Source organism: Guyanagaster necrorhizus (assembly GCF_019112545.1).
Source record: "Guyanagaster necrorhizus MCA 3950 unplaced genomic scaffold BT62scaffold_8, whole genome shotgun sequence".
NCBI classification, from domain to species: Eukaryota; Fungi; Basidiomycota; class Agaricomycetes; order Agaricales; family Physalacriaceae; genus Guyanagaster; species Guyanagaster necrorhizus.
Window position 1 is genome coordinate 1,490,799 of NW_025064887.1, and position 14,925 is coordinate 1,505,723.

At 42.4% G+C, this 14,925-nt stretch overlaps 1 protein-coding gene across 1 annotated transcript; it reads left to right on the forward strand.

Moving 5' to 3' along the window:
* Window positions 1-12,286: 12,286 nt before the first annotated feature.
* Window positions 12,287-12,955, forward strand: BT62DRAFT_918723 (uncharacterized protein; the record flags this gene model as incomplete). The annotated part of the gene is made up of 3 exons (XM_043184103.1): window positions 12,287-12,440; window positions 12,605-12,673; window positions 12,822-12,955. The coding sequence occupies 3 exons, from the start codon at window positions 12,287-12,289 to the stop codon at window positions 12,953-12,955; spliced, it is 357 nt and encodes a 118-aa protein (XP_043041825.1).
* Window positions 12,956-14,925: the final 1,970 nt, after the last annotated feature.

The window sequence follows — 14,925 nt, forward strand, 5'->3', positions numbered from 1 at the left end:
TTTGGTCTGTCGGACGGGGTTTTATTGTGTTATTGTGTCTCTGGATCACATAGGTTTGAATCCTGTGGGTCTACAATCGGTTTGGAAGCTTGTGAACAGAGATCTGTGCTCTTTGGCACTTGTGGGCGTGTTTGTGATTGGTTTTGCTTAGAGCGCGAAGCTTTGAGTTGTGTATTGTGTGTGTTAGAGATTAGAGTTTATCTGAGCTGTGCTTGGGACGATTTGGAGAGTTTCAAGAGAGTGTTTCAACGTATTGTATTGAGCTGCAGTACCCTTTGCCTTGAGGCCCGGCAACACCAGTTGCCACCTCTTGTTTTGATAAAACGAAAAGCATTGAGACTTAGAGAGACCTCGGACTGTTGTAAGCACGCTATTACTGTTCACGCACTGTGATCTCATTGAAGAAAACAATTACCTTTGTTGAATACTACTTTATCGCATTATAATCCCCCCACGAACTAAGAGTTTTGTGTGTGTGTTGGTGTGAGTGTGGTCAGTGGATAATGCTCTGCTGTATCCGTTTTCACCTTGCGCGCACTCAGGTACTCTTCAACGTATCTCTAGTCATGTGGAATTTGGGCTTAACAATTAGTTCGAGACTTCTCACTTCCCTTTCTCAGGCCCAACTGTGCTGAGAAACTGAATGCCTCCTGCCTTAAATCCATCTGACTCAAACTTTACTCATGAGTTCTTTGAACTCTTAGCTTCAATCATTGGAACATTGATCGGTTTATTGGTGATCATACAGCTGTGCTGTGGATGCCAATCAATTACCGCCTGGGCCATTTGATACTATCAAGAGTTCCAGTGCATCCATACAATCCTCCAAAATGTCACACCAGACCTCCCCCTTCATGACATCCCTGCCTCTGTCTGAAACTCCATCTGACACCCTGAAGAAACAGAAGATGAGCCTGGGCACTCGAATGAAGAATGTCCTAGGGAAGAGGAGGAGCAGCAGTGACAACACAAGTATCCCCCAAGACCCCTGTCAGCAATCGTCTGAGACCTTGGAAACCCTTGGGCTACAGAGTTTTGATGACCTCGATCTGACACCCCCATCCCCCCCGCCGAGTGCAGCATCACTGCATCAAGAACAACTGTCGCCCAGTCTGGAATTGGGCGCCAGGCTAGAGACTCCCTGGATGCTGTTCGGATGGCTCCAGTCATCAGAAGTGCTGACAGGTACCAGTCCCGACACCTCTCATCAACAAGGAGTGATGGGAGAGGAACAAGGGTCAGTAGTCCTGACCCTTTCTTTGATGACACCAATAGGGATAAGATCCGATACTGGCAAGCAGCATCAAGAGCAGCCAGTAGACTGGAACAAGGCTGAGGAGGAGCCTCATGCCTACCAAGGTGTGATCCAGTGGTATCAAACTCAATACGACCAACCTCTCACTCCCTTGCCAACTATCTCGATACCACAGTCAGCACTCCTGACTCTCCATTCTAGGAACTGGCCACTCCCACCAGTGAGCCTGACCCCTGGACTGGATCAGCCAGAGTCATCTATGCCAACAACTACCACCATGGGGAGCCAACACTCCTTGATGATGACCACCCACTATCATACAGGACAGACACTATCGCCGAAACTGATGATATCCCCATCTGGAGAGATAGGATACCATCAGACCTCGAATCAATCAGAGATGACGATGAACATATTGACCCCACCGGAGACCTCAAAAGGGTCCTCGATGGGCCGATCACTGCCCTTTTTCTCCACCCCAGGTTCTATAGAAACTTCTGCTAGTATCACAGAGCAGTGGTGCCGCCAGCAGAAGGAGAAGAGGAGCAGCCTGATCAGAAGCCTACTCCTCGACCCAGACCTGACGACACCAAGTCAAGTACTCAGCCTGGACTTACTCACCTCAGAAACCTTCGGCCAGCAAGGCAGTTCCCTCCTCAAGGGGACTACCGACAAGAGAGCTGAAGGGGATGATAAGGCCGAGGAGGAGGACTAAGAGGGCTAAGCAGTGGACCCCATCCTTGAGTGAGGGAGTATTGTCAGCATAACCATGCACCAAGAACAGGAAAAGAAACAACAGGAACGAGAGGCATGGGAGGAGGAATTTATTCGGTTATACCAAGAGCAGGTAGCCAAATTATAGAGGGATGATCACTGGCTATGATTGTCCCTAGGATGAAGGTACACTGCTGCTGATCCCATCAAGCAAGAAGAAATTTTACAGTATGCTGTGACTGAGCGCGCCATTTTTAATTTCAATCAGCATTTTTTATATTACCAGATGATGGCAATGCCACCATACCAACCAAGGTTTGGCAAATGGGAGGCACCAATACCGTGGACACCGAGTGTGATGCCACCCAAATCGGCAAACATGGTATCCTCAATCTGAACAGCAACATCAAGATATTCACTTGCCACGTCGGCTGTCCACAGCATGGCATCTCAGCTAATCTGATCCTATGGGCAGCTGAGAATCTACCACCCAAATCTCTGAACTGGCACAGGGAGCTGATTACTAGGAGGACAGCCACCTTCTGATGAAACAACCAGATTGGCTTCAGCTGATGAGAAGAAAGATGACCCTGAGGCCATAGCACAGGGGTGGATCATCAAGGATGGGCAGATTGTATGAAAAGAAGGGCCGCTGACTCTGAGAAGTCCTATCGCCAATGATGAGTCACTACACTCCTTTTCAGGACCACCGACAGATTGGGCAGGTCTGCCTGGGGGGGAACCCCCAAATCTGATGTCACCTCTCGATCCGAAGGTGCATATATTGAATGTCAAACTGATGCTCAGGAGGGAGCCCCTTCCTTTTAAAGGGGCTTCAGACGATATTGACTGTTTTCTTATGGACTGTGACCAATATTTCCAGGTCTTTGCCTCGTACTTCCTTTATAACATATACAAGATAAACTACACCACCATCTACTTTGAAGACAAGGCCAAAGTATGGTGGGTACTACTAGCCCTGAACTTCTGGTCAACTATCAGACAACATCACTGCTATCCTTCCTGGGCCACATTAAAACAGATGATCTATGACAAGTTCACAGATCCTGCTGTACGGGAAGTCCACAAATCAAAGATGAAGGAATACAAGATGGGTGACAAGGTGGCACCAGATTACTTTGATGAATTGGAGCGGCTCAGAAAGCTTGCCAGGATCTGGAAGGATGTCGCTGACTCAGGGCAGATGGTCAAGTATATGAAGCGGGGAGTGCCACCTCATTACCTGAAGACCATCTCAGATCTCAGCTATAATGTGCCGATTGGCTACGACGATTGGAAAGCCTGAATTGTCCTGATGTGGCAAGAACGACAGCAACAGAAGGTGGAAGCAACAAATCTGTGAGACCAGCACAGGTATCAGGGACAGAGCTCAAAGCCCTTCACTTCTCATGTGACCATGTCCACCAGGTCTGGTGGCTCAGTCTCAACTTCTCAAAATGACAGGAAGTGAACTGGTAAGAGCCCAAGTACCAGAATGAGCAAGCAGATCAATGTGGATTACCTCAAGAAGGAGGGTAAGTGTTTCAACTGTGGCCAACCAGGCCACATGGCACGGAACTGTCCAGAGAAGAAGAATAAACACACACAGAAGGATATTAGAGCACAGATTGCTGAATTGATGAAGGAAGACAATGACCTCGGAGACAACAACAAACTCGAGGAGGGAAAAGACAGGGCCAAGCAGTAGGTGATCTGACTGCCTCAGCCAAGGACAAGAGTAATGGGTCTCATTCTGCTGGACAGATTAACATTTCTCCTTTTATAGTATTACTGCCTATGTCTAAATTATGCATGCATTCAAATATATCTGACCACATTACTCAGAAACCAGAATTGCCTAAGGAATCAACTTCGATGACTCAAGTGCCAACAAAGGGCCAAAGAGGGCCAGAGAGCCCTAAAGGTACGTCATTATTTAAAATTTCTCAAGCTAAAAAGGTAAAACAGACTCAACCGCCTTCAGGCTGAACAGGGACAGAGGGCCCCATAACATGGCTCAAACCATTCAATACCGAATGGACTTGGCGAGCCATCAAGGATGCTAAAAACGAGGCAGTGGCAAAGGCCATACTCAACAATTGGATATACAAGTCCTAAGCCAAGAAAATAATTGATGATATGATCAGCAGCATGCAAGTTGCAGAATGATGCTGTGCTCTAGAATGGCTTGATGAACTGCATGGACCATAAAAATTCATCCAAAGAGCTAAATCTACAGGAAACGACTTATTAGCCATGGCACAGATCAAGATGTTAACATCTCGATCAACCCATGCAGTCACTGCCTTAATTGACAGTGGCTGCACAGGAAGTAGCATCAATCAAGCTTTCATCAACAAGCATCAATTACCCACTCATGCAACTGCAGCACCTATTCCCATCTATAACACGGATGGAACAAGGAACGAAGCCAGAATGATCACTGAATACATAGAACTTAGGCTCACCATCGGTGATCATTCAGAACAAATCGATCTAGCAGTCACCAACCTAGGAACAAAGGAAGTATTTCTTGGTCACAACTGGCTGATCAGACACAATCTGCTAATCAATTGGAAAACTAGACGCATCATCTTTGCCTGATGTCATTACTGGAAGATTCCATTTGAACTACTGGATGAAGATCCTGAAGACCAATAGAATGATGAAATGGAAGACAGCAAAACCATTCTCACTATCGATGTGCAAAGGGCCATTAGCATTCAGGCAGTATACCACGCTAATGACCTAGCAGCAAAAGCCAATGCTGGAAAAGAGGAGAAGATATTCGAAGAAATGGTACCTGAATGGGCACGCAACTACTGGAATTTATTCAAAAAGGAAAGTTTCAATGAACTACCCGATGCAAAACCCTGGGACCATGCAATCAAATTAATCCCTAATGCCAATGCTAACCTAGATTGCAAGTGCTATCCACTAGGCAATAATGAATAACAAGAGCTAGATAAGTTTCTTGAAGAAAACTTATCTAGTGGAAGGATCTGGCCATCAAAGTCACCAATGGCGTCCCCCTTCTTTTTTGTTAAAAAGAAGGATGGAAAACTCTGACCAGTACAAGATTATTGGAAGCTCAATGAGATGACGATTAAAAACCATTATCCACTTCTGTTAATCTCAGAATTAATAGACAAACTCCAAGGTGTGAAATATTACACTAAACTGGACATCCGGTGGGGATACAACAACATGCGTATTAAGGAGGGCAATGAGTGGAAAGCCGCTTTTCAAATGAACTATGGATTGTTTGAACCAATGGTTATGTTCTTTGGACTAACCAATTCACCAGCCACCTTCTAGTGGATGATGAATGACATCTTCAAAGATCTCATTGCCACAAGGAAGGTCACAATCTACCTGGACAACATACTTATTATGTCCAAAACCAAGGAAGAACACCGAAGAATAGTATGCCAGATACTATCCTTGATGAGGAAGCATCGACTCTTTCTCAAGGCTGAAAAATATGAATTCGAGGTATTAGAAACAGAATACCTCGAAGTAATTATCAGCGAAGGAAGCATCAGGATGGACCCCATCAAAGTGGCAGGGGTAACTGAATGGCCGGAACCGACAAAGAAGAAGAAGCTACAATCATTTCTTGGGTTCACCAACTTCTACCGACGGTTTATCTGGGATTACAACAAAATAGTCTGACCAATGATGCAATTAACTGGAAATTCCCCATAGAGCTGAGGAATTTCCCAATGGGCAGCATTCAATGACCTTAAACACTGATTAGCCAAAGACATCATTCTAGCTATACCAAGCCAGGATGGGAAGTTCCGAGTGGAAGCCGACTCTAGCAAGAGTGCAGTTGGAGCTGTACTCTCACAGAAACAAGATAATAAATGGCAACCAGTCACCTTTATGTCCAAGGCACTCACTGTGACTGAGTGCAACTACGAAATCTATGACAAGAAACTCCTTGCCATAATGCTTGCTCTTGCCAAATGGTGACATTATCTCATTGGAGCTATCTAGATCTTTGAAATCTAGACCGATCACCAAAACCTCTGATACTTCTGACAACCTCAAAAGCTTAACCACAGACAAGCCTGGTGGGTCATGAAGCTATCTGAGTACGAGTATATGCTACACCACAAAGCAGGTGTAGCAAACAGGAAGGCCGATTTCCTCAGCTGCAGGACGGATTATAACCAAGGAGGAGACGACAACAAAGAGGTTGTTTTATTACGACCAGAACACTTTCATGCAATGATTATGCCCACAGAAGAGGAGATGCATGAACACATCAAAAGTGCCACTTGGGATCCCCACAAGTGGGATCAAAGAATTGCCCCATCACTCAACCATAAGTGTGGGCTAAAGAACAAAGAGGGATTGATTTGCTATGATGGGCAAATCTATATCCCAAGGGATCAAAGATTGTGTGGTGACATCATCACTATATATCATGATCATGTGACCACCAGACATCCTGGAATCGCTAAAACTAAGGAATTAGTCTTAAGAGACTATTGGTGGCTAAAAATGGACTACGATATCACCCGATATGTCAAAGCTTATGAGGCTTGCCAACAAGGCAAGACTTCAACACAACCCAGAGCAGCACCACTCCACCTGAATGAGGTCCCTTCATCACCTTGGACCCACATTTCGGTGGATATGATAACTGGGCTTTCCAAATGTGATGGCTATGATGCCATTATCATCATAGTCGATCACTTCTCGAAGGTGATCATCTCAATCGCCTGCTCAACAGAATTAACATCCGAAGGATGGGCAAAAATACTATGAGACAACATTTATGCAAAGTATGGCATGCCTCAGATAGTAATTTTGGACAGAGGACCACAATTTGTCTCCAAATTCTTAGATGACCTGTACCGACTCCTCAACATCAAGAGAAATGCCTCAATGGCATATCACCCACAGATGAATGGCCAAATAGAATGGGCCAACCAGAAAATTGAAAAGTACTTGTGACTTTTCATCAGCTATCGGCAGGACGACTGGATGGAATGGCTAGCACTAGCAGCATTCCAACACAACAACAGAATTCACTCAGCAATGGGTAAAACACCATTCTTTGTGAATTACAGACAAAACCCACCAGTTGCACAAACAGGATGGGTTCACACAACAACACCCACTTCAATGGACTTCGCAACAACAATGACAAAGATCCATGAGGAAATGAAGACAGCCTTTGAAAAAGCTGCATCAACAATGATGAAGCAATATGACAAACACTGATGGACAGCCTATGAATATTCAACCAATGACAAGGTCTGGTTAGACACTACCAACCTTCATCTGCCATGCCCTAAACAGAAACTGGCAGACAAGTGAACAGGTCCATTTAAAATCCTAGCCAAGATTGGTAAATCCGCATACAAATTGCAACTGCCAGCAACCTGGAGGATCCATAACATATTCAATGAAACATTATTGACACCATACATGGCACTAGCCTTTCCAAACCAAGGAAAACCACCTCTACCACCACCAGAACTAATCGATAATGAAGAACATTACAAAATCGACGAAATGCTAAACCATAAAATGCGGAAGGTTAAAGCCTGAGGTGGAGGCATGAAAACAACTGTTGACTATCTAGTCAGCTGGAAAGGCTATGGACCGGAATCAAACCAATGGGTCAATGAAAAATATATGAATGCGAAGGATGCCATTCATGACTACGAACATAGGATCAATAAATTGGAGGTGAAGGGGGTCATGTTCAACATTATACCTGCAAAAACAGATGCAGCAAAATGCAGAAGGAAGATGACATCTAGCCAGATATACATCAATCAACCTGCAGCCAGCAGAGGACATGTTACAGAGGATGATGGAGATGACTCTGTCCATTACTTCAACCAATCTGGCAATACCAGAAAACAGAGAGCAGAGGATGATGAAGATGGCAGTCCGATGGACAAGCCAGAAATGGTGCAGACATACAGCGAAGAGCAATGTGCTATGCCTTTGACCTGTCCAAAACTGGCCTGGAAACCAACAAGCAGCCCAGCAGATCGGCCATCTCCTGCTGGACAGGATGACTTACCCTAACCAGACCATCAGGATGATGGTCTTAAGAAGGGGGTAATGTTATGATTTTTCCTATTTTCTTTCTATTTTTTTTTCTATTTTCTTTTCTTTTTCCTCAGAAATGACCTCTATCCTTGCTTAGTCAGGGTGCCTAAACCAGCACTTGAAGACTATGAGAACGCTTAGCTCAGCACCCCAGTTGGTCACTCTTCTATCATAATGCTATACACTGTGAAGGGAGAGACAATGCTCCTTTTGTCCTCAAACTGCAGTGCATGACTACAGCTCTGCAGCAAGACAACAGCTTTTGTGGAGAGCCTGGCAACAGCAGGGGTAACAGCTCTACGACAGACAAAATCTTTTGTGAATGGTTATTTATAGCATGATAACAGAACAGTATTTAAGTAGCTTAGTTCTCGCTGTAATACCCCAGTCTTGAACTAAAGTTTTACTTCACCATCTTATCTCGAGCGAACTGCAAACACCTTGACAACACAACGCTAGACACACACAAGTGGACTCTGACAGTATAACCTGAAGTGCGAGGTTCTGTCAGTTTATCATGTGTCTCTAGTCATGTGGAATTTGGGCTTAACAACTTCAGAGCAATAATCATGCTGATAGAGAAAGAAATCCACAAATAAATCAAGAGCATGACATAGAATACATCCAAATTGGACCAATAAATCATGCCATCACTCAATCACAAATGAGGATTGATCAAAGAAGAAGGCTTGATCTGTTACAACAACCAGATTTACATTCTGAGAGATGAACATCTTTGAGGGAAAATCATTGCAACTTGCCATGATTATGCCACAGCTGAACACCCAGGCATTTTAAAGACTAAAGAATTGGTTCTCTGTGAATACTAGTGGCTAAAACTGGCCAAGACATTGAATGCTATGTCAAAGGATGTGAAGTCTGCCAGCAGAAAAAATCAACAACACAACCTTGGGCTGCTCCTTTATATCCAAATGAAATACCTGGATCACCATGAACCCATATCTCCATAGATATAGTCACTGGTCTGTCAGAATGTAATAGCTATAATGTGATCCTCATTATAGTTAATCACTTCTCTAAGATCATCATTCTCATTGCATGCTTGACTGAGTTAACATCAGAAGGCTGGGCCAAGATCCTCTGAGACAAGATTTATACTAAATATGAAATGCTTCAAGTGGTCATTTCAGACAGAGGTCTCCAATTTGTCTTGAAATTCCTTGATGACTTATATCACCTCTTTAACATCCAACAAAACATATCAACTGCCTACCATCTCCAAATGAACAGGCAAACAGAGAGGGTTAATCAAGAGATCAAAAAGTATCTTTGACTCTTCATTAACTATTGACAGGATGACTGGGTTGGTTGGCTTGCTTTTGCAGCCTTTCAACATAATAACTGGATTCACTCTACCACTAGTAAAACACTGTTCTTCATAAACTATGGCTATCATTCCAATGTCTTCTATATTCAATGTGTCTATACCACCACATCCACCTCCTCTAACTTTGCCTCCACCATGACCAAGATCCATAATGAAACTCACACTGCTCTTGAGAAGGCAGCAGTTTTTATGAAAAAGTAATATGACAAACATTGCATGCTGGCTTGCATATATAACATTAACAACAAAGTTTGGTTGGACACAACCAATCTCCATCTCCCTCATTCCAAACAGAAACTGGACAACAAATGTATAGGACTATTTCCAGTCATCATAAAAGTCAGAGCTTCTGCATACAAACTTCAACTCCCAGTTAATTAAAAGGTCTGACATTTTCAATGAATCACTTCTCACTCTCTTTATTGCATCAGCATTCCTGAACCAACAACAACCATCTCTGCCTCCCACCAACCTCATTGACAAAGAAGAACATCATAAAATCAATCAAGTCCTTAACCACTAACTGCAAAAGATATATGCACATAGTGGAGAATCAACAACAATAGTCAATTATCTCATTAGTTGGATGGGCTACAGCCTTGAATCTAACCAATGGGTAAATGAAAAATAAATGAATGCAGATGAGGCTATATAGGACTATAAATTATCTCTAAATTAAGCCATCAAGATGATAGTCTTAAGAAGGGGGTAATATTATGATTTTTCCACTTTTTTTTTGTTTTAACTCCTATTCATGCTTAGTCAGGGCACCAACCTCAGTGCTTAAGAATGTGGGATCAGCTTAGTCAGCACAACAAGCCAGATCAGTCATTGTCTTTTAACATGATAACAACACTTGACAACACACAATCACTCTTTTGTAGATAATAATGATGCCCAAGAACAAAGAGCATAATGACTAGAACAGACACAATAGGTAGTATTATTTATATCAATATAGATTGTAGTATATAAGTAGGATGGCTCTTGCTGATATAACTCCAGCTTCAAGCTAAATTTTATTCTATCTCACTTTATTCTTAAGCTTACTTGCAAAGGTCTTGAGGCATTTGGTCAACAAAGCACAATAAGTGAACTCTAGTGGACAGTTCAAATATGAAACCATGCTTGTTTATCACATGTTTTGATCATGTGCAACTTGAGTCTAACACTTCTCTTGTTCAGCCTTCTAACAGTTGAGTTTAGTTTGTTGTTTGTTATAATTTCTTAGATAGAGTTGATGCTAAGATCAAAGTAGGTATATTTGAATGTATTTGTAATTTACAGTTATCTATAAATATATTATAAGTCTGACCAGCAGCTACTGAGGGCACACCATTAAATTTATGGGCCATGAAAGTGGAATCACTCACTTGGCAGCCTCATCTTTTACTTTATCAATCTTTGTGTCCTTGCCACTTGGTTCTTCTATGGCATCTACTTCCTTCTGCAGCTTCTCAATCTGTGCATATATCTCTTCACATGCTCTCTTCTTCAGGCAGTTCTTTACCAAGTGTCTCTTCTCATTACAATTAAAGTACTTTCTCTCTTTCTTCATCCAATTGATGTCCATCAGCTTTTTCTGTCCAGTGAAGGTGGTGCCAGTTCCAGTTGTTTTCTCACCAGAGATAGAATGAATAGAAGGCTTGTGTCCCAATGATGGGGACTCTTTCTTCTTCTCTAGAGTTTGATATCTATTGCCAGTGAAGATTCTGATATCCTACATCTGCTTGCACTGTCATTTTCAATTCATGATTTCCACCTTTTCCTTCCACTGTTTGTATCTCTTTAGCATATTTATACCAATGATGCTAATCATTCTGATGTAGCTCTGATAGACATCTTGTTTAAAGGTGATTATCAGATGCTCTCAGTCAGCCTTGTCATTCAAGAGATTTGCAGGCTTAGCCTCCTATTTGAGATCTTGGAAGTATTTAGTGGCCATTCATGATTTTTATCAGAGCTTGTATATTTTATTTTGATATACTTCAGTGATAGTGGGATCAGAGAATTTTGCACAAAGATCCTTCTAGAATTTCTTTCAAGAGGGGAATCAGTAATGCCCTTGGCTTTGACTGAAATATTTTGGTTGTCAGAGCATCTACTAGTCCTTGGCTTTCTCAGAGAAATAGAAGACCACAAAGGTGATCTGATGAGAGTCTAGGCTCAGATACACACAGTGTACTTCAAAGTATAATTTGCAGTCTGCAATGAACCTATTGAGATCTTTATAGACTCCTTCAAACATTTCTGATTCCTAGACTAGGTTGGATTTGCAGGCAGGCCAAGAGAGATCATCTCTCATGGTGCCTGTAGATTGTCAAAGGGGTTTTGGCAGTTCAAACTTTGAGAGAAGAGAGAAGAGAGAGAGTCACAAGAGTAACTACAGACTTGAGTTATCAGCCAGAGTGTATGCTGAGCTTGCCAGACTTAATAGTATTAAAGGCAATAGTGGCAGTGGTAGCAGTAGAGGTTTCTTGGATTCTTTTTCTTTTCTTGAGAGTTCTGTCATGTTGCCAGATGGTCTGGCAGGTTCTGTCAATCTGTCACCTTAACCAACTTAAAGGCCAAGTCCATAGGCCCAGAGATTCAGGATGTTGGGCTGAGATGAGAGACTTGCTGGCATGGATTCAGGTCTCCACTGAATTTTATAAAGAGAGGGTGCCTGGTAAGCATAAGAGAGATATTGCATATTGAACTTAAAAACAGCAATGGCTGTAATGCTATACTGAAAATTTTCTTCTTGTTCACTCACTCAGATCAGCTGTGCTTATCAGTGTCCTAAATCCAATATGTAGAACAATGCCTCAGTGGGCAGGGTGTATGCTGTCTCTCTCTAATACTCCTCATCAAGTCATTTCCTCTCTTCCTTCTCATTCTATTTTCTTATGAATTTATCAAGCCTCCTGCTCAAGTCAGGCCCTTCTGGCATCATATTTCTTCTGAGTCTGATAGTGGCCTTAGAGATTGAGCTCCTCCATCCAGTGAATTCACTGAATATATTTGTTCATACCACCTGTGGTGGTAAGGACTCAAGTGAAGGTAACTGGTTCCTCAATCTGTTGAGAAAGAGTGTGGGATAAGGTGACTGGGCTCACAGATTGTTGTTCATAGGTGCAAGCTGAGGTGGTGCAGAGTATAAGGGCATAGAAGAAGGTAGCAAAAAGTTTATGCTCCAGACATCATATGTTGAATTTTTGTTTCAGCTTCTGTTCTCATTATTGTCAGATCTTCAGCCACCTTCACTTTCATCATTCAAGGGAGGCAGCCTGATGGTGAGTGACTGTCTCTCATACAGTTTGTAGGGCTTCATCAGCAGCCCTTATGGTTGGACAGAGAAGAGCCTCAAGGCTTCAGAGAGAGGAGTAGAAAGAAGGAGGAGTTTTCTCCTTGCTCAAAACTCATTATGATACTGATCCACAGGGGACTTTGCTGTCATCTCTAATAGTGACATTGGAGACTTTGGAAGCAGAGCCATCAGAAAGAAAGAGGAGTTCTATGAGTTTGACAAGCATATGATCATGATGGTGGAGGGTCACTATTATTATCAGAGATGACAATGAGGCTGCTGGTACACTCAGAAGAGCTGACAAATGTATGTAGAGCTGGAGGGCTTGCTGACTAGCTATATTCTGTCAGGCCTGGTCATTGGTCATTAGGGCCTTCAATGGAAACCTTGGCTGATAGTGCTTCTTGGCCATACTCTCTTCAGAGGATGTCTTCTCCTTTAGTGCTGACATTCATAGTATCAATCTCTGTATCATCTGCAGAAAGCAGAATTTCCTGCTGATCTGGAATGCAGATCTCTTTAATCCAGCAAAGAAGATGGACTGTAAGCCTGATTGTTTCAAACTCATATCTGCCAATGATTCTATATTGGCAGCAAGAACAAGAGCTGGTCTGAGGAAGCTGAGTATTCTGTCTATAGGTGTTCCAATGATCTAGTAGCTGGTGGTATCAGTCATATATTTTCCACCTATAAATGTAGGAGGTATAAGTGAAAAGTGGGATTGCTATGAAGGCAGAGATGAAAACTGTGATAGCAAAGTAAAGGGTGGATTCTATGTGGTACTCTCAGCATTAGCTGAGAGAAAGGCAGGTTAAGCTCTGAGCTGATTGTTAGACTCAAGCATCATGTGAGTAGGTTTTGTGATAAACCAGCACTATATTGTATTCATACAGTCACACTAGAGTCTATTATGAGTGATCCACTGATGTGAAGAGCAAGACCATGTTTAAGTAGGCTTGAGAGTTAACGATATAAAATAAACTTTAGCTCAAAGCTGAGTCTACCATAGCAAGAGCTATGCTACTTATATATGTTTTTGAGTATGATAAATATAGTCCTACTTATTATGTCTATCTGTGGTCTGAAACTAAAGAGCATGTAGTATGTGCATAAAACAATTAAATACTATCTGTTATCAAAGCATTGGTTATGAGTCATCTAGTATATTTATAGTTACTGGTCCAGCCAGATAGATGGGAAGTAGGTGTCTGTGATTAGATAGGCACTTGATAAGATAAGATAAGTGAAAAAATCATAACATTACCCCCTCTTTAAGACTATCATCTCAATGGCTATAGTTTAAAAGAGGCCTATCTGGCAGTCATGAAAGGCAGTGATAGCATTATTGGCAAACATTCACTTTTCCAGCAAAAAATTATGCTGGGGATGCAGAAAGAAAGAGCACTTCCAAAATAAATGCCTGGAGAAGAAGTCATCAGACAATAACAGCAAGGCTTCTGAATCAAAGGGAGAAATAACCAACATGGCCAAAGAATTATTGGATTCTGACTGGAAAGCCAGTGATGCTTTTGGAGTTGATGATGATAATGACATGCCATTGCTGGCTGCAGTTTCTGAGTCAGATGAATCCAAAGTCAAGAGCTTGTCAGAGGACTCAGAGAATGAAGATAATAGTGCTGACCTTTTTTCAGAGGTTGGTGATGAGTCCTGAGATGAGCTGAGCAGTGGGTTGTCCTCAGATATTGACTGGAGTGATATAAACCCCTTTGTTAACAGGCAATCAGATGCCACATTCAGCATGCTGACTTTGAAGGAAGTATCTGCTTCTGAGGAGTCAGTCACAGCTGTTATTAATGCTGTAAACTCATCTAATGACTAAGTTCATACTGAACTCTATGACTCCCACTGTACATGCCATATTTTCTCTTACTGTGAGAATTTCAACTCATTCCAGTCTGTCTTACCTAAGGCATTCTATGCTGCAAACACTCAAAAATTTTCTGCAGCCAGAAAAGGTGAGATGAGTATTGATGTGCCAAATAGCACAAATGTGAGTAACCTGCAACTCACTGAGATCATATACTCTCCTGAAGTTGGCTATACATTCATCTCAGTTGGCTAACTTAATGATCTTGGTTTCAAGTTGATTTTTAGTGGCAGAAAATGCACCATTCATGCATCAGATGGAAAGATAGTTGGAGTTTTCCCCAAGGATGATGGTGGCCTCTATCAGATTCATCATAAGAGAGATTCTGCTGGAGCAGCTGAGGAGATGCT